Here is a 25,739-nt window from a genome sequence, read left to right on the forward strand (position 1 = left end):
ATAAAAAATGGCATTGTTGTGTTTCTCGCGTGATTTCAGTGACGGTGTTCTAGAAGTCTTTTCCAGAATTCGTAAATCTTTTTTTTTTTTTTTTTAGCCTGGAAGCAACCGGTCCAACTCCATTCAGGACTGTATGTGCCCTGAGCTCAACAACAGTCTCACGTCCAACCTCCAGCAGGCAGCCAGCTCGCTTTCAACAGCTGCTGTGAGGGAGGAGGCCTCTGCGCATTAGGCCCAATGTACCGATCTAGTAATACATCTGTGGTATCGGCAGATTTAGGCATTTCCACAACAACCGCAACTTTAACGTTACTCGTCAGACGGTTCGATCAACCATTTATTCGGATGTCTAAAAACCGTCGGTGTGGCCTGCCAGGCCTATCAGCTGGATTAATAAAAAACTAAATATATATAAATATATCCAGCTAACTAAATCAAAACAAGGTGACTATGTGAAGTCCACATGACTCTATGTGAAGTCGTTTGCCTGCTCTGTTATTTTTCGTCAGGCGACACGTCAGGGCAGCCCCCCCTACTAGCTAGCCCTGCATTTAAGGCTAGGAAAAATCCCCACGGAGGAATCGCGAGGCCACTGTGGGCCCTGTTGGCTGTTTACATCAGTGGAACATGCAGAGGATGAGAGGATGCAGGCAGGCTGTGTAACCCATTTTGGAAAGCTTCTTTGGCACAGACGTAGTAACGGCCCTGCTGTTTGTGAAAAGAAGGGAAGGCCTCTTTTTTTTTAGTGTTTGTTAAAATCAAGACTGGCAGTTTGCCAGATAAAACCCACAGATTATTTGATGCATAATGGATCAGATCCCCGCAGTTGATATAAACAGTGGTCGAATTTAATATAAGCCCACATTCGGTTTTATCAGTGGAGTAGATTTTCGGACGCTGCTTTCATTGATTCGTTTTGAAAATGTGACAAAAAGAGCTGTGACAATTTTTTTTGTTGTGCCTCCCATTATAATCAACACTATTGAGATCCTGGCATTCTTTCTCAAATTACCCATGCAGTTGTCACAGCTGTGGCATTGGCACAGAATGATGAATGGGGCCCATGTATGTCTGCAGATAAGATGTGTCATGTCATGTTAGGGTTGTTTATGTAGGTCATTGAGTCTTTATGTCTATGAGAAATGCCCAGATTAAGTGACACAGCACAATTGTTCAGGGATGATGTATAAATAGGTCTATTCTGGAGTGTGCAGGATGATTCCTCTCCTGGTAGTTTTAGCTCCTGCTCTGTTCCCTCACCCTTGTGGTTTGAATGCTATTTTGACCAGTGTGCCAATTTTCTCTGTTCAAGGCCACACCGTGTCTACGCAGTCCTGCTGTGCACAGACAGATTCATTTATCCAGTCCCAATTGATGGGTACATAAATAAACACTGCAACACATAAACAAACATGTTGACTTAGTGGCTGTGGAAACACCAATGAGTGATGTCTTTTTTTTCATTGACATAAACTCTGGCCCATGAAGGATTTATCTGCTTTATTCTGATGTGGGAGCACATTTTATTAGTTAGAATTGCCTGAATTAAACATCACCAGCCAGCAGGGAACATATCAAGCTACAGAAATGGGCTTGGAGCAATTTAAAAGTTTGATGACCTGGCCTGGACCAGTTTCTAGTTTGTGATATTAGCTAACCTTGCTCATCATGTCATGTTGCTAATCATTTAATCTATTTCAAGCTGAAAACCCATTCTAATATCTGGGAACCAGACAAATTTGTTTGGACAGATTTCCAGCAGCCTGAGACGCGCCTGGCCAATCCCAACCGTTTATCGGACACAGGGCGTGTTTGAGACGATGGCTGTGCAGAGGAGCGCTGTTAAGTCAATTTTAAAAAACAACCAAGTTGGCAGCTGATGTGAAACCTTTCTGTTGAAGCCGCAATGGCATCAGTTTCATTGAACTGGACAGTATGTTTTTGCTAAAAGAAGAAAAATCACCGTGTTGTAAACAGTGTTTACCGAACTTCCCACAGGATTTGGCAAAAGTTTCATACACCAACTCATGATATACCAGCTGATCTCTGCCTTCCCCCCCCCCAATTGTTTTGCCTCATGTCCCGCCCTAATATGCTTTGATTGGCTGGTACTGCTGTGCTATGATTGATCATCTTCACTGGTCACTGGTAGCTCAGCACTACGTCACATGTTGCGTTGCTCTGATTGGTTGAAGCTATCCAATTGCGTCCAGAGGCATTTTGTTCTTTGCCGCCGATAATGCCCCCTGTAAAATGGAAAGGGAACTGAGAGGAAACTATTTTGCATTTGCGAATAGTTCTGGCGATGTCATGCTAATTCTAATAAGCTGTATGATGATTTTAAGAGTTTGGACCGATGGTAGCAACCTTTAGTATAGTACACGTCTTTAGTAGGAGCAGAGGTGGCAACGGTGTTGCGCCCTTCTGTTGCCTATTCAACATGCACAACATTGTCCCTGGATGGTAGACGCAGCAGCAACCACACACGCTGTTGGCCAGGTGTTGATATAACTGTCGATCAAAGGCTTTGCAATGCAATAAGTGAAGTACTTAAAGCTGCTCTAATCAGTATTTTTTAAATTGACAATCATTTGATTGTAGTGGTTAGCGCTGTCTCCTCACAGCTAGAGGGGCCCGGGTTCGATCCCGGGCTGCCAGGCCCCTCAGTGTGGAGTTTGCATGTTCTCCCTGTGTCAGCGTGTTTTTCTCCGGATTCTCCTCCCAGAGTCCAAAGACATGCAGCTTAGTTTAATTGAAGTCTCTAAATTGCCCCGTGATCGCCTGGCAACCGGTCCAGGGTGAACCCCGCCTTCGCCCAATATCAGTTGGGATCGGCTCCAGCCCCCCCCTGAATAGGATAAGAGGTTACAGATAATGAATAGCTTCTTATAGACCCACTGTTTCCTACCTGCCCAGAACCAAATGGCTGACTAGCAACTAGCTGGTAAACTGGACGGGAGCATTTAGCAGCTAAAGAGCCAGATATCCATGAGGAGTCACTCCAAAACAGATCTAAAGATAGACATAACCTTATTATTACATTGTTGGTAAAGTTGCTCTGCTGCATGTGTAAATCATAAGTTGTTTGCGAACAACTTCTTAAGGTCAATAATATGCACACGTTTGGATTACAACTTGTTGCGCTGCCCCCAAGGGGCCCACAAAAATCAATGAATGCAGCTTAAGCTCCTGCACTTGTGGCAGCACTTCACTCCAAATCTGTCGGGGATAATTCCCCTTCTTACGACACGAACCATGAGACGCTGACCCTCATCCGAACCACTCTGATGCAAAACCTCCCCAAGTGATGTAGGTCACAGCCTGACAAAGCTACAGCAACTGACAACTACATCTACTGGAAAACAATCTGACATGAAATCTTTAGGTCAACAAAGAAGGTTGGACATCCTACAATCCTTGGCTGTGCCTTAAAAATCTGTCCTTGTGAATAAAAAAATCACAAACAGAATGACCAAGCACAATAGAGTCATCTACTGAGAAAGTGCTTGACAAGGTGCCAAGAGTGAAGACAAAGCTTCTGGTCCAGTTATACAAGGATCTAATTGCTCATAGGAGCAGCCCCAGTGGCCCATAATCCCAGAGATATCCCTTCAGGACACCTTGGACTTGTTCAAGTTCAATAAAACACACTTTACTCTCATACAGAGAGTCAAAAAGAAACGGTACTGCAGAAACAAAAAGCAATATTCGAGCACTGCTAGAAGTTAGAAATTGTTGCCGTATGCTCATTAAAGTTATGGCTAACAGCTGTTTTTTTAAGGTTACTTTGTGGCTGCATTGCTTTTTTATCAAGTGGGTACTGTAGGTGGAGTGAAAGAATTAGCCAACAGGGTTGGGGCCGCTGTATTTAGCTAAGGTAGCTTTTTTTTAAAACAATGGGTGTTTCCCAAAGTCAAGGAAAGAGCCTCAAATGGCTGAATTTGAAGAACGCTAGCTCACCGAATGCCGCCGAAAGACTGTTCCAATGTCGCAGACCCTTTGACTTCTACCGAGCACCGAAGCCTTGTTAAGAGAGTTCCTAGGATGCATGTGTGTATCCTCCGCGCTCCTAAAACACCTAATATTAAATGCCTTTCCTGTCCAAACCAAACCACAGTTAGTGATTGTTTTAAGTAAAAAGATTAGGCTAACCAAAACGGGTTTGATGAGTCATATTTGGTTTCTGTTGAGTATGAATGAAGTTTGTTTTACTTCAGCAAGTTATATTTACTATGTTTTTATTAATGGAGTCTGGTAGGTTTGAGGAGGGCATAACGGCTGTTTCTTTTTGCATCTAACATGGTAAATTAAGGGTTTGTATTAAGGCTTTATTTTGACCAAACCAGAGTTGGGGATTGTCGTAACAGTGGAATGAGACGGTCAAGACAGTTGTGATGAGTTTTATTTGGTTTTTATTGAGTTTGAATGAAGCTTTTTTTTACAATAGACGAGGTACAGTTCAGTTTTGAAAGGGCCCCACACATTCACACAGGTGTGTTCAGCGATTCTGGCTGATTCCAATCTTGTACTCAAGTTTAAGTTTGGCAGATCTTTGATGGGGATCTGGTGAGGTATCTAAAGTCCACGTACTACTATTACGGAGGGCATTTGTGGTTCAGGAGTGGGTTTTATTATCTACTCATAGTGGATGGTTCAATCCCGGCTCTGCCTGCCAACGTATCGCAGTGTCCTTGAACAAGACCCTGAACCCCAATTGCTCCCAGTCAGGAGGCCACCACCTTGAGTTCTACCACCATAGGTGCGTGCTAAGCACTGTGGGTAAAAGCGCTTTATGCAGTTCATTTTCATTATTCATTAAAGGCAGGGTTGGTAATCTTGAGAAACTAGCAAGAGTACCCTAGATTTCAAAAAGTATCCACGGTTAAAACCCAGTGCAGTGTTGCCAACTCTTTTCCAAAGACACTCCTCCAAAATTATCGCGATGAACGTAAACAACAAACAGCACTCACAGCTGTTAATCTAGAGCCAGACTCCGGTAACGAGTAATGAGTACACGGGCAGAATACGTGCAGGTAGACGGGCAGGTTGCCTGAATAAAACGATTAGACGGGCTGTTACGATCCTGCGACAGCCACAGATAGCAGATCTTTCTATTTTTATGATTAATTGATGTCAGGATGATTGAGAATTTCAGCAAAATATCAAAACAAAATTTGAAGAAAGATTAACAACCCTGCCTTTAAGTTGTATGAATAATATAGTATGATAAAATAGTTTGTACCATGCCCATGCAGTCATGAGGAGAGGTCTAATCAGGGATCATAAGTGAAAACAGTGTGTAGGGTCTTCAAATGGTTTAAAACTTATTTTCATAGTTTTGGCCGTAATGCCTTTCTGTAATAATGCTCTCTCTTTGCAACAGAATATTATTAACCATCTATACCAACCACCAGTTGCAGTCGGACTGGATAGATGGCATACCGTTAGCTTGCGTGTTCAGAGGGGTTACCCTCGATTTTCTATTGTATGGTGGAAGTGGGTTTCGGTGAGAGCTGTATAGACTCAACCGTTTGCACCAGCACGTTACGAGCAGTGTATTTTGGTGTATTTGTCAGTTGTTGTTGGTATTCTTTGTGTGGCATATCTACTGCGTTTCGGGCCAAACAATTCTTAATATCTTGCACTGTAGGTGCCGACCATACCCGTGTACACAAACAGGCAATATGTTACCCTGCACTGCACGGCCAGACCTGAGTATTAACTTTGTCACAAATTAATCTCGAGTAATTTTGCAACCACACATTACAGTAGTGCTTTTCACTCTTCTGCTGCTGCTGGCGGGAAGAGGATGAGGACAATGTGGCGCTGTGGCCTTTGTAGCACTTGCTGTTATTGAACCGATAGATTTCGCACATTCCCCCCTGCTTGTGATCAAGCCCAGAACCCGGGATGGGATTACTGGTGACCTAGTAAGCAATTACGGCCTCACTGTGCTGCGGGGGTGAGAGCGGGACATTAACCTTTCGATCCTTGACCTCTAGTGGAGAGGTTCGATGTCACATAACAGCTGAGAGCCTGCTTTCTCAAGAGGACAGTTCATTTCAGTTAAGTAGTTAGTATTTTCATGTAAAGGTTGCAATTTGAAGTACTGGTATAGCAGTAGCTAGTTTTGTTGTCGTAAACACCCGAACAGAGTTTCTCCTCATCACCTGACAATGTGAACAATCCTAAATGATGTCAACTTTTATTTAGCTTTTTGGATTGTCATTTAAGGGTAGGTGTTTTTGAAAGTAGCATGTCTCCTACCCATCTATGCAGCAGTAGGGAGACCTGCTGGCCTACTGGCAACTCATTTTCACAAGGAGCAGCTATAAATAAACACCACGAATGTTGCTGCGACCATTGGACCAGACAATCGCACATACACACACACACACACACACACACATGTGTCAAAGCATATGTTTATATTGTGTGTATTGCTAATGTTAGGCAAATTCTAATGCACTTTAATTAAATATGATGATGTTTTTAGGGAACGGTTGCATTACATCGATCTCTTGTAAGCGCTGTATTCAGTGTGATGAGTGTAAATGTTACATAAAAGTTAAGTATGTCATAGTTAAATATAGAACAACACTAAGCTCGTGCAGACATTTATTTCCCTGCTCAGGGTGAATTGTAATAACTGTGGTGATCCCTTAACTTTTCATTTACAATTTTTCACTTTCAGTCAACTAGCATATTTGATCATAACTTTATGGCCTGTACGTTCCCAGCCGACACACACACACACACACACACACACCCGCACACACAGCAACAGCAACAGCCTCAAGGTGTCTGCTGACAGCCAGCTGCTGCTTCGTTTAAGGTTACAGCCTATCTACATTTCATACATGCGCGCACACACACACACACACACACACACACACACACACACACACACACACGCACACGCACACGCACACCGAGCTCACAATGACTTTATCAGAAGAGGCGGAGTCAGTCACTGGTGTGATTGCATGTAACAGAAAGAGATGCACATGTTTACTGTAGAGCCTAGATGGCAGTTACACAACAAGCTGCTGAACACGGTAGTCTCTCTCTCTCTCTCTCTCTCTCTCTCTCTCTCTCTCTCTCTCTCTCTCTCTCTCTCTCTCTCTCTCTCTCTCTCTCTCTCTCTCTCTCTCTCTCTCTGTCTCTCTCTCTGTCTCTCTGTCTCTCTGTGTGTCTGTCTAGGAGTACTAGGAGTCCTCTGTGAGCTTATGACTCATCACTAGAAGTCATTGCAGGTCCCAGTGCATCAAGTCAAAGTGTTAGCTGAGACTGTGTTTGATATGTGGATTGATATGACGTCAGAGAAAACGAAGTATGACAAAGAGGAGCTTGTTCGTGAAACAAATGCTCAGGGATGGAAAAATGAAAGCTCTTGATGGATCACATTTATCAACTCTAGAACATCAGATGAGATAAGCTCAGATGAGAAAATCAGTGGAAAACCAAAGGCATTATCAGATTTGTGTCATATCATGTGTTTATAGTCCAGTTCACGGCACACAAGCGTTTTGAAATATAAACAAAAACATGCATAAAATGTCCAAGTAGTGAATTTCTGCTTCTTTTTTTAAAAAGAAGCAGAAATTCCATTATTTTCTAAATTGTCCACTGCTACACGTGAGGAAGAGTTTGACTGTGTAAAGCTACAGTTAGATTTGCGAGACACAACTTTTAAAGATGCTAAACACTCAAAAACAGTTGATGCAAGATTATATCGTATCATGAGACAACACGAGCAGTCGGCTTTCCCTCCGCTGGTTTTGGAATTAAACTCAGCCAACAACCGAACATGTTTGGGGAAACGGTCTTGTCTGCTACAGAATCAGCAGTCAAACACAGTTCCAACGTTATTCTAAAGCTCCATTTTGCAAGTGAAGGAAAATTGTTAATGGCAGGTTAATGCCACTTTGTCAACTGTTTGGTTTTGTTGTTTCCAGATGAAGAAAGTCGATGCCACCCCAAACCTTGACAAAACATTTCCTAGAAGAGTTGACTTCTTACATGAAATGATGTCGCCATGTGGTTCACGTACACCTTGTAATTCTCCTCTTGCAGGCCACGGTAAGAACCACAAGGACGCAGCCTCGGTGCGAGCCACACACCCAATCCCTGCCGCCTGCGGGATCTACTACTTTGAGGTCAAGATTGTCAGCAAAGGTCGAGACGGGTAAGCAGATTACCACTCTGTTCAAGCACGATAGACTCTGTTTGAGGTTGATAGAGTGGTGCAAGGGTGACGTATTTTTGTAGGCCAACCCGGAAGTTAGCATCGCACTTGTTCCCTCGACAAGAAGGCCGATGGATACTAACGTGTTTTGTTCAGCAAGATAATCTTCAGAAATGAACACCACTTTTATTTAAAGTACGAATGCAATTGGCTGAAGTAAAGAGCTAACGTTATAAACAAACTACATTATGGTCACGTGACGACATGTCACATGGCGTGATGTTTTGTAGTCTCATTTGGCAACTCGTTAGCAACCCGCCTTTTTTAAGACACAGGGCCATTTACTGACGTATTTTGTATCGTAGAACCAAAACGTTTAAATCTCTTAAGCTTGTGTAAACCACAGACCTTACATCAGGCATCTAATCAAAAACCCATTTAAAAAATACAACTAATCGACTTTGAGACGAGGGAACCGTAAGTGCAAAAATGCTGACTCATTTCCAGGTTTTAGGATTCTTGCAGCACTCTATTGCATGTGTCGTATGTGGTATGTTAACTTTTTCCGGGTCAATATTGCACTAATTGTCCCGATTCCCCGAACAAAATGAAATTAGCTTATAGATTCAAATTTATGGGATCAATAATTACTTCATCATACCAAGCTATTAGTTTTTATTGTCTGAAGTCTCAGTTTCATGTTCAGGTCCATGGATCCCTACACTGCATACAGAACCAATCTCATGAGACGAACTGCCCAAGTGGACGTTCTTATTGTTTGATATAAACATAAGTGCCATGCAGGCGTTACTAGTGGTGCAACGGATCATAAAACGCACTGTTCGGCTCGGATCACAGATCGGATCAGCATCTACTGCCGGTGATACTAATTGCCGATCATTGAGGATCCATATTGTTGTTTGATTATAGCAGCTGGTCTGAACGCATCATAATGTAACTGAACAGAACCTTTGTTCTCCTCGTGTCTAAATGTTAAACTAACATGCCAAATAGCATTACAGCAGTTTATTTAGGAGGTCTAGTATAGTGCAATGTGAAACTGCCTCACCTTGACTCTGCATTAAAAACCAGCAATCTTGATATGACTGTTCCAAGTCCATTGCCAAACACTCACTCACAACCTCTATCAGAGCAGCTTCAGCCTCGTTGCCAATATCTGCATTAGCTGTCCTTGTTTTCCAAACGGTGTAGTACCACGACAGAAAGAGTGTTGCACTAACAGTGGCGGACATTGAAACTCATCTGTTGTGTCGGCGAAAATAGAGATGTTACAACCCAAAAGTGGTGCCCTGGCCCGTCAGATCTGGGGGCCAAAACCTGACTGTCGAGGTTCTGTGTAGACTCACCAGAATTATTCAAATGCGACAGTTGGCCCAGTTATTTATAGAAACATGAATTATAAATGTACATAAAAAAAACAGCCGAGAAGAAATGTCACATTTTTGTCGTGTTTTAGTGGATCTTGATGATACATTTTTAAACTATTATTAGAAAAAAAAATCTTAGTAGTATTCTGCAGGCACTAGTGCAAAACACCCCCCCAAAAATGATCTTGTTCACATCTGGTTTCACAGATTGATCATGCTATTGTTTGTACTCATATGTTGACCCAAGTACACTCTGTGCTAACCGAATGTTTACCCCTTGATTAAACCAATCTAGGCATTGTTTGCTCCAAGATAGCAGCCAGAATAGGTGACATCATGCCCTGCTCCTCAATTAACTGAAAACTGAATTGAATAGTACAGAAAGCAACATTACTGCCTCTTAGCTTAAGCATCCGCTGGCCTTGTTGTGGTTGTTGATCTATAACAGCGACTCTGCAATTACTTTGCCAGGTGCTCATTCCTGGCTTTCAAAACTCACTTTTTGACTTGTACTCCTTCTCCTGGGAACCAAAACTCTCCTACATCCTCCCCAGCAATAGTCTCAAGTTGCATAATATACTGTTAACACTCCCTAGTTCTAGTTGAGCACCTCAATGCGAACAGAACAAACCAGTGGTGTAAAAGACAACTGCAGTGTGGGAGTGTCTGTGTAACTGCTACCTCAGCTGTAAATGGAAAGCCTTCCAAAGCATCTTAGCGACTTGAGTTAAAACACCAGACAGCACCGGTGTGACTGTCGGGAGTGATTGGACACTTCCATTTGAAGAATTGGTCAAAGGCTCAGTATGATTTATTTAGTTTGACTGAAACTATGATTGTAATCTGATACAAAGCTAAGTCTAGGTGTTCTGATGTTTCTATCCTTTTAGAATATCTCTGGGTGCTTCAATCGCTTGAGTGATGACTTAATCATTTTATCACCCGGGTAATCCTTATCAGAAATGTTTTGCCATGCGAGCGTCTGTAGGACCCGGCTGATATTAGTTTACATGCATTGCCATGCAATTTTGTGCAGAAATTCATGGTCTCTAGAGGATGAGGCCTACTGACTTCTTTTCCTGACCTTTTGTCTAGCACCAACAGCAGCTCAAATTCTTTACTAATCGAGTGAAATATCTCAACAACCACAACATTTTGTAAAAACGTTCATTGTCCGCAGAAGATAAACCCTTCTTAAGTGATTCCAAGACTTTTCCTCTAGCGCCACCAGAAGAAATATCAATTCTTTAGTGAAATGCCTCAACAAATGTTGGATGGATTGCAGTGAAATGCGGTGCAGACATTTATTTCCCCCCTCAGGGTGAATTGTAATAACTGTGGTGATCCCTTAACTTTTAATTTATTAAGGCCAACATAGAAAATGTTCAACTGATGTTAGCTTTTAGCTCAAAGTACAGCCTCTCAGAGCTGATAGCATAGCAGAGGACACTTTGTCTTGTTTTATAACGGCAGACCGAATAATGAAATCGACCCTAGACAAACCGTTATCTGGCGCGATACTGACTTATTCCTGTCACTCTGCGTCACGGTTCTCGTCTCACTCAACTTAATCGACAACTTCCTTAAAAATGTCTTCCAGTTGACTGATGTGTCACCACGTCTCTCTTCCTCCTCTTACATCCTAGATGTCACTGAGGAAAAAGCAGGAAACTTGTGAATAGGGCCGTCCGTTTGGCTCGGACAAGAAATAAGTCATTGCTGGGATTTGAGCGATGACATCGGCATGTGCCAAAGCAAGCCGAGACACATTCAACTGACAATATTGATGACTAGTTCAATTGGGCAAAAAGGTTGGGTTTTTTTCTTACGCTGTACGTAAGCTTTATTACACGGAAAGGATGCAGCCCAGACGCTTATCCTCGTGTGACGGACTTATGACGTCACCGCTGGCCCTTCAGCTTTTCATTGCTCGCTGTCACTTTGGATGTGACGATTCTCCCTTTGAGAGAGCTCACTCTGCCATAACTAGTTCACACGTTGGGGAATAAGAAAGGAGATCAGAGACGGTGTGTTCAGAGGCTACCTCTGCCTAACGCTGATCTGAATATATTTCACAGTTAACCCAACCTAAGCGTTGATACCCTGGGGTTGTCACGGATATGTTTAAATGTCGGTGCATGCTGTGTAAAATCTACTAAAGTTTGAATTTTTTCTATTCTTGTTGTGTGCAGGTACATGGGCATCGGCCTGTCTGCCCAGGGAGTCAACATGAACAGACTGCCTGGTGAGTAACATGTGCATGATGTCACCATAACATGACCAGCGTGGGGGATAGATAGAAAGCTAGATAGTCAGATAGATCAATGCTGACATTAATTTAGGGATGTTACAGTGGGCAAGAAGGGTAGATGTCAATATTAATTGATGAAAGGATGGTGGGACAACAGGACGGAGTAAGTGTATAAGTATTCCCAACGGAGCATATGGCGAGTACTTAATCACGTCAATGTCCAGCGATAACTTTGGCTCGCTGTGCCGGAGCCAGCCTTTCAAACACTTAGCGGTCGGACCGGACCATTGTGTTGGCAAGCCGGGGAGAAAAAAAGACATGTCATGCAGCTTTCTTTTCTTCTTTTGTTCGGATTTGGTTACACACAGGACAGGACTCTGTAGGGGTTGGCCAAAACCATGACCCTGAACTTTCCTAATTACTTATTGGCCCACTTTTCCAGCCCTTCGACCCCATTGGCTAAGATTACAATCAAGCATTGATGGTGCTGTGTGGTGGTTGGTTTACTTAAGCCTATACATCACTGAATAGGGAGGTATTATTTAGCAATGTAAACACTGAAAGAGGGTTCATTGTTAGAACACTTAGTCATTGTTTTCATCCCGGCCGTGGACATGTTTGGTGCCTGAGTACTAGTGGGGAGAGATGGTGTGGACGGACGATATCGCCACGTGTGGAGGCAAGATACAGATGTGGATGAAAGGAATGAGGAAAGTGACAAGAAGCGGATTTTGCGGATAAGCGAAAGCAGCCGGAGAACATTTCTGAGATTTGTGGATGAAAGTGGGAGGAGACGAGGACGTGTGGCCTTGCTATAGTAATTGGATGTGGCTTGTGGATTCCGTCTGGCAGCTGCAGAAAGAACATGTCAGGGCATGTCACCGAGCAGTCATATGGATCAGTGTCACATGATGTTGACTTTGGCTTGCAGTCTGACCTCAGAGTTCTCTGACTTATGACAAACACGGCTTCTGACTTTGGAATCATAGATTGCTCAAACTGTATATTCATAGAAAAATACTTTTGGTCCTAAAACACCAAAATATATGAATATAATATGCAATTTTATACACAGGATATTTGTGTGAACGTGTTTCTCACATATCTAACTGTGTCATCACAATACAACTATGTAAAAAATAACCTGTTAGTGTAGTTTAAATTATGAATTACATAGTGCATTTAAGTAATTCCACATTTGATCTCATATGAACAACCATAAAACCAACTGGATTATTAACTGCTGAATTAAGTTAAATTAACAGTTAGCCCAAAACTAGTTCATTATTGAAAGCATCACAGCCGTTCTAACCTTTAGTCCCTATTATGGGTTAAAGGTGCCCCGTGGAACTTTCTTGTGAACAAACCAAAGTCATTCTGTGTTACTCACCAAAATGCATTGTGTGTATCCTTGAGTTCCGTCAAAAGTACTGAATGCATTTTTTTTGCGTCGTATAACATTTGCAAAGCCAACTTTTGTAATATTCCCAACCGTGCGTTGTTTACACTCATGTTTGCTAGCTAGCTTCATTGCTACATTTTTTGTTGCGTTACAGTCACCGACTCTCATCGGCTAGCTTGTAATTGGCGACAGAAATGTGTATTGGGATGCCCATCTGCTCACGTGCATGTATGCCCACTGGTCAGCCTCAAAACGCCATCTAGTGGGCCGCAGAGGCACTACCAAATGGTTAGGTTATATTATAAAAACCCTTTTGAGTAATTTAGAGTAGAGACAATATGTTGTGTCCGAGTTAGTTAGTTAGTTAGTTAGTTAGCTAGTTAGCTAGCTAGCTAATGTTCTCTCAGTTGCAGAGACACAAAATGGATCTGTTATTGAAACCTAAAAGTGATGTGGGATACAACCCTGCTGCAATTCTTTGGTCATTGCCGCCAACAGAAGCACACCACATATTTACAGCTCAGTTTATACTTTCTCCTGTTTTTGGGAAGTTGGTCCTCAGAATGTTTTAACAATCAGAAGTGGGCGTTAAGTTACAAAAGGTTGAGAACCCCTGAGCTGAAAAACAGAGACACACATGGAAAGACGTTGCTCTATAGCGCCACTAGTGGTCATAAAATCCACAGTATTCCTTTAAGCCCCAAACTACTGGTTCTATCACCCTACACTTCGCTTAATGCAAGACAATTGGACTTTCATTGGACCCTCCCTGCTTGGTAAACTCCCATATTTTTCAAACTCCATTCCCCAGTGTGTATTCTCGTCTTACTCGTGTAAATGTATTGTCGCCACACCCAAACTGAGATAACCCAGCTGCAGATGACATACTTTAATACAACAGTACTCATGATAAGTCAACTGACTTTGATGGCTAAAATTAGTGGAGCTCCCCTTCCATTAAAGTGCTCTGTAGTTGTTGTTGTTTTTTTATTCAGCTCAATACAAAACCTAACCACCAAGTATGGAATAACACAAGACTAAATCAAACTCTTAATTCTAATGATCGAATAAAATACACTCTATTACATTGAATTACAGTGACAGAGCCAACCCGCTCTCACTGTAAACTCGTCAAATACCGAACTTGGTCAGTGCCCCATGGCGTCTGATACCGAGACACCCTGTATTTCAACTAACTTAAATGTTAACACGTCATTTAGACAGTCGGAACAACTGACGCAGTATAAAGAGCCAGAAAGTCCGCTTTTACAACAAATGCAGACTTTCACCCAGGTGACCGCTGTTCTTATCCCTTTTGAAAATAAGTCAACGTTCACTTATTTGAACGTACTTTTGTTACGTAACGTACATGCTTAACTAAAGTCGCGTACGTTATGTAACAAACTGACATATTTTACAGAACAAACCGAGTTGAGAGTGAGAATGAGGCAGCCTTCATTTGTTTCTTTTCTTAATATCACATGCTACGCACATCAGTCCTCCTATACTTACGGCCCTTTTTCAAGTGACTTTGTTTACATGTGTGAATAAAGTTTGACTCAAACCACTGCCTATGAGTCCACTGACCGGATCCAGAGAACAAAGGTGCTCCTACAAAGATTTAAAAAGAAAAAGAACTCCTCCAAGCCTTTGTCTACTGACACATAAACATGTATTGTGTGCTGTGCACCAACTGTCTGTAAGCTATTTTCCAACAAAATGGTAATGCAGACCGTCACGTGGTCATGTGATTAGAAATGGATTTGGAAAAACGCACGCACGCCCGCACACATACGGTGACATCCATTTCAGAGATCTCTGAGGACACGAGAGGAAGCGTAGTAGCCATATAGTAGCCTAGAGCCTGAATAAAGCCTCTCCCGACCAATCAGACCACGGCTCTGCTCCGACCAATCAGGTTCTGGGGCTTCCACACCATGGCTGGGGCCTGTTTGACCTGCTCATATTGGACGGAGTCAAGATCTGTCCGGTGGCCGCCGTTTGTGGAATGCTGCGGCGGGCAGTTCAGCAGACTCTGGATCCACACCCTTTATATATATACACACACACACACAGATCAATCATCCTCCTGTCTTCCTCACACGTGTCGAATATCACACAAAGGGTGGAATAGCGTGGAACAGCGTGGAGGGGACGCACTCTTTCCAAACCTGCTCACCTAGTAGTTATGAAAATATGTCCGGTTGCTAGGTTTGCACTACAGATGGTCCGTAGCAGTGGTAGACGGATTACTGTTGATTGCCTTAACTCTGACTGACTCGGTGCTGTTTGTGTGCCAGTGTGCGTTTGTGCCCGAACTCTGTGGATTTATCTGTGTGGGTGTGTGTGTGTGTGTCTTTGAGCGTATACTTGTTTGTCGCCTGTTTGTGTGTCCATGTACACATATTTGCTGGTGAAACTCATTCGTTCATTGTTTGTGTTTATATTTGTGTGTGTGTGTGTGTGTGTGTGTGTGTGTGTGTGTGTGTGTCCTTAATAGTACGTTCTCCACTGGTAACCTCTGTGTCTGATCCTGCTGTGGAGGCCTGCCCATTTCATTAGCATGTTGGAGCAGTGAGCCTGGCTTTAGAGGCAATATCCGTGTCAGCAGATTAATCTAATACCTCTCTCACACACGCACACACCCACACACACACACACACAAGCAAGCAGAAGAACATACACAGAATGTATGTAGAGATGGCCCAGTACGCGCTCGAGTTCAAAAGAAAACACGCCACGTGACGCATGACACAGAAGCAGATTCACATATTTAGGCTCAGGTTAATACTCTTATCACAGGCTCACAGATGCACATATAAGAGTACGCATCTAATATCTTGGCTAGCCCACGACCTACTTTCACTAACCCCGCTTTGCTTTTTTGGCAACGACGGGGGGCGCGCTGTGATTGAGGAGAGACGATGACGGGGCAGCAGCGGGCCGAAGCTGACCCCCCTCTCAGCCTGTTTAGTTCAGGAAAGAGGAAGTCCAGCAGAACTAGTCGACTGTAACAACTTAAGGCACGACTTGCCCGGTCATCCAAAACGACTGCAATGTCTGATGTTAGTTAGTTGGTTCTTCTTGGCTGTGGGGGATTTTACGCTGTAGAACTTCAGAGTCCTGCCTTGCTGTCAGCTCTCTGTAGATGCAGTCTGTGTGTTTCACTAGTCATCAGACAGCTGCTTCAGTTTCTGTTATGTTGCATTCAGAGAGGGACGACAGTCATTTCTGCTCTTGGTTGCCTTTTAGCTTTGGGGGGCATACAGGGATCTGTCTGTCTGGTGTCAGTATATCTCTCCTGGATGGACACATGTAACCCTTTAGAGATCGCTTTACAGCCTCTTTAGAATGGTGTGTATTTATATATGATGACAATTTGTAATCGCATGATTTCTTTGCAATTAATCGCACCGTTATGCGCAAAGTTCAATAATGAAGTCAAAAGTAGTGTATTGTGCACTTTTATTTTAAAAGTACTGCTATATGAACAAAAGTGCAATAACATTTGGTTTGCAAACACTTTAAACAAATAAGGTGCTTTTTAACAGCAGTATTCCCTTTACACAGTAGCAGTTATGATTCTGATAATAGATATTCAGCCGGTGTTCACAACTTTATCTTCATGTGTGTAATAGATGCAATTTGAAATGTACACCTTGAAAACTACAAACCTATCTACGTCATGTTTTTTTCGTCATGTTTGTTAAATTCTCAGTAGTGATAACTAAATGATATGCTTATTATACAAATTCCAAAGAAAAACAACTTTAAAAACTAATTAAAACTAATTTAAATGAATCATTTCTTTTTTGCTTTTTGGGGTATTTTGGTCAGACACATATGCAATGCTGATTACCGTAATATGTGTGGTATTTGTTATAAATGTACGTTGGTACATAGAGGGTGATAAGAAGCTGTACATGGAGGGACTTATTATATTCTTGTGTTAAAAATGTCCGCTTAATAATAATAAAAAAAACTGCCTTAACACGTGATTAAATAATTGTCGGCGTTAATTAATTAATGTGATAATAACGCGTTAACTTGCCCAGCACTGATATATATATATATATATAGGGGGGTATATATATATATATAGAGGGGTATTTGAGGTCAGACTGCACGTTTGCTATACCACATGTTCATGTTGTAACTACACCCCTCTACCTCTGTGCTATCTTCTGTGCACAGAGCTTCTTTCTCTTTTTTTTTTTCTTCTTCAGAGGTTATTTGAGGTTTTATCACCGATATAAAATTAGAACTGTGAGCGTCCTCATCTTTGAAGGAACCGGAATTGTGAAATCCTAAAGGAACATATAATGTTATACTTTAAATAGATGGCTTGTCCTAGAGTGTGACCTGGATATATTAAGAAAAATAAAAAACACTCTCACTACTGTACAGTAAATATGAAGCTAGGGCTAGCTTAGCTTAGCCTGGCTCTCTGTTAAGCAAATAATCGGTGCCTCTAAGGCTCACTAACATGTCATGTCTTGTTTATTTAGATATTTTTTGGACAGAACAATTGACTTATTTCTCTTCCTGCCATTCTTCTTTTTTTTCGAATTATTTTTCCCCCCTTTACCTCTTTAGGCCTGTAAACAAACAACAAAATCTTTCAAATGATGCAATAACTGAAGGAAAACTTGCCCTCAAACAGGCAATAGCCTTTGAGTCGCAAAAACCTGCTGCTTCCATTTTTAAAGGGATTTAATTGCCAAAAAGCAACTAGAATAAAAATTAAAAAATAGGCCTTTTTCTCGGAAATCACTTTGACATGTCGCAGTAGGAAAAGCACAGGTGTTAATAATATAATGAATGATGGCTAGATTCCATTTAGCCGCTTCTGTTTCAGGGTCCTGGTATTGTGCGCGCTCTTTCCATTGTTGATGTTGGTAGATGGAGCTATTCTTAGACACACCTTTGCTTTTCCTACAAGGACGAAGTCAAAATGTCTGCTGTGAACAAAAAGGCTCGTCCCTCGCCGTCTTGTTTTCAATTTGTTCCAAAATTACACATTTCTTTCCGGATGAGCTCCTTGGAAATTACGAGGAAATTTACGAACCTGTGAAATAAAGCTCCATGAAATGAGCACACTGAGTGCCAGTTTTTACTCTACAGCTGCAGTAAGCTAACAGTCTTAGTCGAATAACTACCGCACAGTTACATACACGGGCATCGTCAAGAAATTAGGGAGTTTAATGAGTAAGTCATGACACTCCCCCCCTCCCCTCCCTGTGTTGTCCTGGTTCATCCTCCTGAGCTGCCGTTCCTGTTGGCAGTGACTCACCAGTTTCTTTTGCATAGACAACATCCTCCTGCTGGTCATCCACAGCACTGCAGCGCATGCCAGACATGCCAGCGGTGGTCTGATGGGAAAATCTGAGCAGCCAAAAGTCAATGAGTAACTGTCTCCTCTCCTTCAGCAGCGGCAAATAACCGTCGAGAGCGACCTCGAGCAAGTCGCTGCACCTCAGATGCTCCTCTGGTTTCAGAAGCTGTTTTTATGCCAAGCGGCTCTGACTTGATGTCTGAATAGGGAGCTGATGCTGTAAAACAACATGCGTACTCCTGAAGCTTCGTTGTTAGTCTCAGGGGGCTCGGCTAACAATTCACATTTTCCACAAGTGTAAAAAACTAATCCTAATCCCCCGTCCTATTTTTAGGGTGGGACAAGCACTCGTACGGCTACCACGGAGACGACGGCCACTCCTTCTGCTCCTCCGGGACCGGCCAACCGTACGGCCCGACGTTCACCACGGGGGACGTGATCGGCTGCTGCGTCAACCTCATCAACAACACTTGCTTTTACACCAAAAATGGCATCAGTTTAGGTGGGCGAACATAGACATGAATCGATTTTATAACCGTGTCACACATACGTTAACGTTATGTTTGTTACTGCTTCATCTAGAGCTTGAAATCATCACGTATACCTAACTGTAACCCTTTGTCCCTCAGGTGTAGCCTTCACAGACCTCCCTGTAAGTATCATTGTATGTGCAAAATATACAGTGTTACAATGTTTTCTGCACATTAAGCTAATCGTATGACACCGAACCCATGTGATCCTTATCAAACCATAACTGTAACTTTAGTGATAATCAAAACATATTGCTGGATATTGTACACGGAGGACCACGTCTAATTGCAGCTTGTGTTGGCAGGTTTTTTATTTTTTCTTGTGTCCAGTGGCCGCAGTAACTGGAACATTCCCTTGAAAACCCCAAACATCCACTTTTAACGGTTTTACCAGCCGAATCGTTTTTTAAGAATAGAACAGGAACTGAAAATCACAATTAGCTGCTGGCCACGGTTGCTTTTCATGCCCCGTCAGTGTTTTTTGTCCAACTGAACCATGTCATCTAATGATAGCCAAGTAAAAACACGGAACACGGTGTCGTTAGCCAGAACTTTACAAGCTGTGAACTGAGGCTTTCCATAACCAAAGCTGTTAAGAACTTATGAGGCTTATTTGCATTTCTAATATAATATAAACACCAGGATGTTTCTAAAATATATGTCATAAAAAAAGGCAACAGTGGACCACTTGCACTGTTTGGTGTCCCAGTACGATAAGCTAACAAACTAATAACTATTACGCAACTTCTAACGTTCTCAAGATTACTTGACTTGATACTTAATTGGTCTCACACACACACATTTGTATGTAAAAAAAAAAAGAAATGCTCAAAACAACCCTGAATCCTATTTAATCTGTACCATCTACCAGCCCAACCTGTACCCCACCGTGGGGCTGCAAACTCCGGGAGAGATCGTAGATGCTAACTTTGGCCAGCAGCCGTTTGTCTTCGACATCGAGGACTACATGAGCGAGTGGCGGGCCAAGATCCACGGCATGATCGCCCGCTTCCCCATAGGAGAGAGGCTGGGGGAGTGGCAGGCTGTCCTGCAGAAGTAAGATTCGGTTGCCACATCTCAGTGAACACACACACACACACACACCTGCCACTATGAGAACACGCTGTTTTGAGTGACGCCACAGAAATATAGCTGTGACTGAAAGCTATAAAGATGACGGCATGTAGCAGCTGTGCCATAGAGCTCCACTGCTGTCAAAGAAACTATTAAAACGACATCACTGTTGCGCTGGGTGACGTATCCCCTTATTACCATGAAGGCACTGTCATTTATTTTGATTAAATCCCACATACACGGTCCTGCTGCTGTAAATACTCATTAGATCGCCAAAATGCAGATTAATCCTCCGTTGAAAATAGTCCCCAACAAAAGCACTATTTACTATTGTGTGAGTAAGGTTTGCTAGAAACTACAGTGCCCAGCTGTTTTAGGACATTTTCAAGCATGTTTTAATGAAGAAACCATATATTTGTGAGCTTTTTTTAATACATTTTTTTAAAGATTTATGTCATCAGTAGGAACCAGTGGGCTTGGGGCTGAGAGCCACAGACCGTATCGGGGAGTCAGAAAGCATTAGAGACGGACTAACACACTGTTAGTTTAGTGGGATCCGTTGGCGACACGAATATAGAATATCACCAGACTTCTCCTTTTTTAAGAATTTCAACCTTTTTAAACATTTTTTTTTTTATGTGCCGTCTCCAGTATGGTGTCTAGCTACCTGGTGCATCATGGGTACTGTGCCACCGCAACAGCCTTCGCCAGAGCCACAGAGACCCTGATACAAGAGGACCAGACATCTATAAAGAACAGACAGAGTGAGTGAACAAACCAACCACACGCATATTATTTCACATTTTCATTTCACCGTAATACATACGGTACTAAGTCACGTAACTGCACCAAAGAATGTTCCGGGCTTGGTGTTGTTGAGGTCTTCCTCCTAAACCATTTACGGTGTAGCTGCCTGTTTTTACAACAGAATACTTCCAGCAAACCGTCAAATAATACCATAATATCCATATTGGATTTTACATATGACAAGATTTTTAAGTATCCCATCAATATGCTGTAAATAGCACCGTGATTCTTTGGTCCAATAGGAATACAGAAGCTGGTGCTGGCAGGACGGGTGGGCGAAGCCATAGAGGCTACTCAACAGCTCTACCCCGGCCTGTTAGAACACAACCCCAATCTACTATTCATGTTGAAGTAAGTCTGTGTTTTTAAGGACTAAGATCGAATGCAGGGCAGAGATGCTGCATGAGGAAGTAAAGCCGAGCGTTGATGTTTGCCTTCGCTAACGCTGCTGTGGACGAGGAAAATGTGGTGCCTCTCGCTTAAGAATGCCACTATAACACGAGCGTGCCTCTCGGTTTTTAGGTGTCGTCAGTTCGTGGAGATGGTGAACGGCACAGACAGCGAGGTGCGCTGCTTGTCCATCCGCTCCCCCAAGTCCCAGGACAGTTACCCCGGCTCACCCAGCCTCAGCCCCCGCCACGGAGCCAGCAACACACACCTGCACGCCGGAGGTACACGCTCGTCGCCTCTAAACCTCTTGTCCTTTCGTCCTTTCTGAAAGACGCACACATTTTTTTTTTTTTTTGGCAGAAACGAGATATGCGTCTGTGTTTTCCTGTCACCCACCACACAGGAGCCGACAGCCCGACCTGCAGTAACGGAGTGACTCCCCCCAACAAGTCAAAGAGCCACGGCGGCACTGGCGTCGCCGGCATCAAATACCCCAGCGGGTCCTCCTCCGCCTCCTCTTCCACCTCCTCCTCCCCGTCCTCCGTCAACTACTCAGAGTCCAACTCCTCCGACTCCACTAAGAGCCAGCCACACAGCGCCAACAGCACCCAGGAAACCAGGTAGGGAGGTCTGTCGGGATGAACCCAGACTGTCTCTACCGCTGATACACAACAGGTGTGGAGTGCGAGGGATTCAGTAAGGACATCGAATGCAGCACATACCCGCAATTTATGGTTACAAATACATAGAGATCCAGGAGGTAATGCTGAAGTTATGCTCAGTATGATCACAGTTGATCATAAAAGGTGCCACATGGGATAGTTTATCATCAATAAATGATTACGACAGTCATTTTAAGACATTAATTAGTAATCGGCGCAAGCAAACAAAAACATTGGCAGCATCTATGGCAGTGCACTACGTTTCACTTTCACTGGATTATTTATAGAAGGAAAATCTTCTGTTTTGATCTCCTGTGTTGAGTGAGGGCATAATATTTGCTATTCTCAATCAGTTTCTAACTATGAGCGATGTGGTCCCACATGGACACACTGTTATCTGCCAAAGTTTTTTTTTTTTTAGCCCAATCAAGAGATTCCGGTTCGTGCTGGTTTGTCCCCGGTCTTCTCGCTGATTTTAAATGGGCGGGGCTCAGTTTGAAAAAAGTGACCTCTCATCCTTTCAGCGAGCCATTCGAGATTAAGCAACATCTGAGTCAGGATCTGGCGACGGCGGTGGGGTTATAGTGAGTCCACAACCCCGGGAAGCACTGAGCCACCTTCACCCCGGGCCTATCCAAAGCCAACTGGAGCCGGGGTCCCGGTGGAAATGCGCCCATAAAAGGCGGTGCCAGTGCCGGTGTGAGGTCGTTCTCCCACACTGAGCAGCTGTCCCTGACCCGTCGAGTGTGTGGGGGGGGGGGGGGGCTGTAAAGGAAAGGGACGCACTGGAATAATAACGCAAGACAAAACCAGAGCATAATTGTGAAACACAAAGACCGTTTTATCTCGATTATCTTGTTTTCATAGTTGTTGGAAGCCAAAATCAAGTAAGAAAACTAAATTTGATGAATCGCCCAGCTCTAGTGTTTGAGTGTTAAACTCTTAATGAATAATGAACTTCAACTTTGTTGCTTGTCCAGTCATGAATAATCAATGTTGTAGAAGAATTAGTTTTCAGGGGCTACATGTAGACCTTCTTAGTGAGGTCTACATCTAGTGACATCTTCACAGCAGGAAGCAGCAGGATTGCATTTTTTTCTCTCTTTTTTTTCTTCAATACTTTCTTCCTAATTTAGCATTTCTGGCCATCATTCTGTAGGCGATGATGACATTTCGCCCTCTGACTTAATCGCCGAAAACATGCAGATGCAGCTACTGTGCTACAGCTTCACTGTGTACAAGTCAGGCTGGATGAGTGGTTCAGATAAAACTGGCTGGGTGTCTTTTTAGTGCTTTGTTGCCTCGGTGGACTTCTCTTGTAAACACGTCTCCAGGTTTCAGCAATGTAACTGAGGAACAAAGTTTTATTATCATTTATCGCTGCAGAAATCCTCAACATGGGCTTTGTCACCTCTGCTCAGTGTCATGTTTAGATTTCCAATCGTTGCCTTATCTGTCAAGTTTAAATGAACTGATGAGGCAACTTGGCCTTTTCTATGAACCGTCATCCTTTTTGAGTTTAATGCTCCTGTGTGCCATCGGTTGTGTATTTGTGTGTGTGTGTGTGTGTGTGTGTGTGCGCGTGCGCGCGTGTGCGTAGTGACAGTGAGATGGAGATCGAAGCAGAGCACTATACCAACGGGGTTGTCGAGGGCTCCTCGGCGCGGATCATGAATGGCACATACAAACACGAAGAGATCCTTCAACCTGATGACAACAGCATTGGCAATGGGGTGACAGGTAAACACACACACACACACACACACATAGACAGATCTACACTGTGCATGTAGCCTATGAGCATTATCATTAGCATATATTCTTTCCTTCATTTGATTCATCTTTATGTGCTTTGTTGTGTACCTGGCATCTTGCTGTGTGTGTGTGTGTGTGTGTGTGTGTGTGTGTGTGTGTGTGTGTGTGTGTGTGTGTGTGTGTGTGTGTGTGTGTGTGTGTGTGTGTGTGTGTGTGTGTGTGTGTGTGTGTGTGTGTGTGTGTGTGTGTGTGTGTGTGTGTGTGTGTGTGTGTGTGTGTGTGTGTGGCCAGCAGATGAGAGTTGTAGTAATGGCAGACAGCTGTGTGGAGGGAACCAGGCAGCCACAGAGAGGATGATCCAGTTTGGACGGGAGCTGCAGACGCTCAATGAACAGCTGTGCCACGAGTATGGCAAGAACGCCACGCACAAGAAGATGTTACAGGTACGCACACAATTGCACTTGCACACACTTTTGATTTAAACGAACAGCAGGTTAAAGTGATGTCGAAACTGGGCTGAGGAATTTTGTTTTTTTTTCCTGTTGGCACCTGTTAGAAATCCTGGTTGCAGCGTTCTGTACACGCGTCAGGAATTTGAGTAATGTTTGAGGATGTGCTGCGGTAGAGACCACCCGACTGTAACAGGTGGTGGTTCGGTTCTCTGGTGCACAGGAGAAGGCTCGTGGTTTTGTCCACTTGAATGAAGTTCTTTCTCGTCACATGTGTGATTATGTTAAAACCTCACGTTCATTAACTCCAGTTCTGTGCCACGTGTCGGGCAGAAAGCATACAGTTTAGGTTTCAGATGGCACACGACACACGTGGGATTCAAACACGATGTCTGTGCGCAGCCAGGGAAGCAAAACGGTGAGCTGCAGGAGGCTAAGATCTGCACAGAACTGCTAGATTAGGTGATAACACTCGGCGAGTATGACGCGGACGAGTCCAGAGTTGATCGGCAGTCTTTCTGTCTCTTCTCTACAGCTGACCCAAATGGTCTTGTAGACTCAATAATGTCTCAATAATTCATATTTAGCAATAAGTGAATACTTGAATACTAATAACTCACTTGTGAAGGTGTCTGTGTGGGTGTCAAGTTGCCTGACTGAGACAAAAAATTTGACCAGAGATTATATTACAATTGCCATAAATATATAGATAAAGTCAAAGATAAATAAAAAAAAATAGATACATGAATAGATAAATAAATAAACAAAGTAGTCTCAGAGCCAAACGACGCACTATAAGCCCAACCTGGAAGATGAAGAATGTATTCATATGCTGTCTGTCTGTGTGTGTAGGATGCATTCAGTCTGCTGGCGTACTCGGACCCGTGGAACTGCCCCGTTGGCCAGCAGTTAGACCCCACCCAGAGAGAATCCCTCTGCTCTGCACTCAACAGCGCCATATTGGGTAAAGAGTAAACACGGACACACACTATGTGTGTGTGTCGCACTGACACACACAACTGCAGTTTCTTGTTTTGACTGTAACGCCGTGTGAGTCTCTCACACCCAGCGCAGACACATTGTGGCTCACGTGTTGCACCCTTGCTGGACTGTGTTTTTTTTCATTTTTTTTTTACTCCAGAGTCCCAAGATCTGCCCAAGCAGCCTCCGCTGATGTTGGCGCTGGGCCAGGCCACGGAGTGTGTTCAGCTCATGGCCCGGGTCCGGTCCGGTTCCTGCTCCTTCGCCAGAGTAGACAACTTTTTGCACTAGCCCAGGTCCAGGTGAGTAACGTTTCTGCAATGTAAGGTATTAATACCACCGTCACGGACAATACTTGTGTCCGACTCCAATCTTTTTTTTATCTCACAGATCAGTATAAAAATGATGAATTCCATCGTGTTTCAGACGAGATCTTTCTCTCACATTGTGCTCATTCGGACTACGCAAATTCGACATTGCCCCCCCCCCGCTGTGGAGATTCAGACGTGGACAAAACGCATTTCATG

General features: G+C 43.3%; 1 protein-coding gene across 2 annotated transcripts in view; it reads left to right on the forward strand.

The window, feature by feature from the left end:
* The window catches only part of ranbp10 (RAN binding protein 10), a 31,419-nt gene that overhangs the window by 937 nt on the left and 4,743 nt on the right, over positions 1-25,739 (forward strand). Inside the window, exons 2-14 of one of the 2 annotated variants that reach the window (XM_079162866.1) lie at positions 8,077-8,188; positions 11,769-11,821; positions 18,899-19,066; positions 19,194-19,216; positions 19,966-20,150; positions 20,820-20,932; positions 21,218-21,326; positions 21,498-21,646; positions 21,769-21,985; positions 23,628-23,767; positions 24,074-24,225; positions 25,084-25,195; positions 25,373-25,514. In XM_079162866.1, coding sequence (XP_079018992.1) covers positions 8,077-8,188; positions 11,769-11,821; positions 18,899-19,066; positions 19,194-19,216; positions 19,966-20,150; positions 20,820-20,932; positions 21,218-21,326; positions 21,498-21,646; positions 21,769-21,985; positions 23,628-23,767; positions 24,074-24,225; positions 25,084-25,195; positions 25,373-25,503 — 1,664 coding nt within the window. In that variant the 3' untranslated portion in view covers positions 25,504-25,514. The remainder of the gene's footprint in view (positions 1-8,076; positions 8,189-11,768; positions 11,822-18,898; positions 19,067-19,193; positions 19,217-19,965; positions 20,151-20,819; positions 20,933-21,217; positions 21,327-21,497; positions 21,647-21,768; positions 21,986-23,627; positions 23,768-24,073; positions 24,226-25,083; positions 25,196-25,372; positions 25,515-25,739) is intronic. The other variant, XM_079162867.1, reaches the window with a different exon arrangement.

Source organism: Pholis gunnellus, assembly GCF_910591455.1.
Source record: "Pholis gunnellus genome assembly, chromosome: 7".
Taxonomy (NCBI): Eukaryota; Metazoa; Chordata; class Actinopteri; order Perciformes; family Pholidae; genus Pholis; species Pholis gunnellus.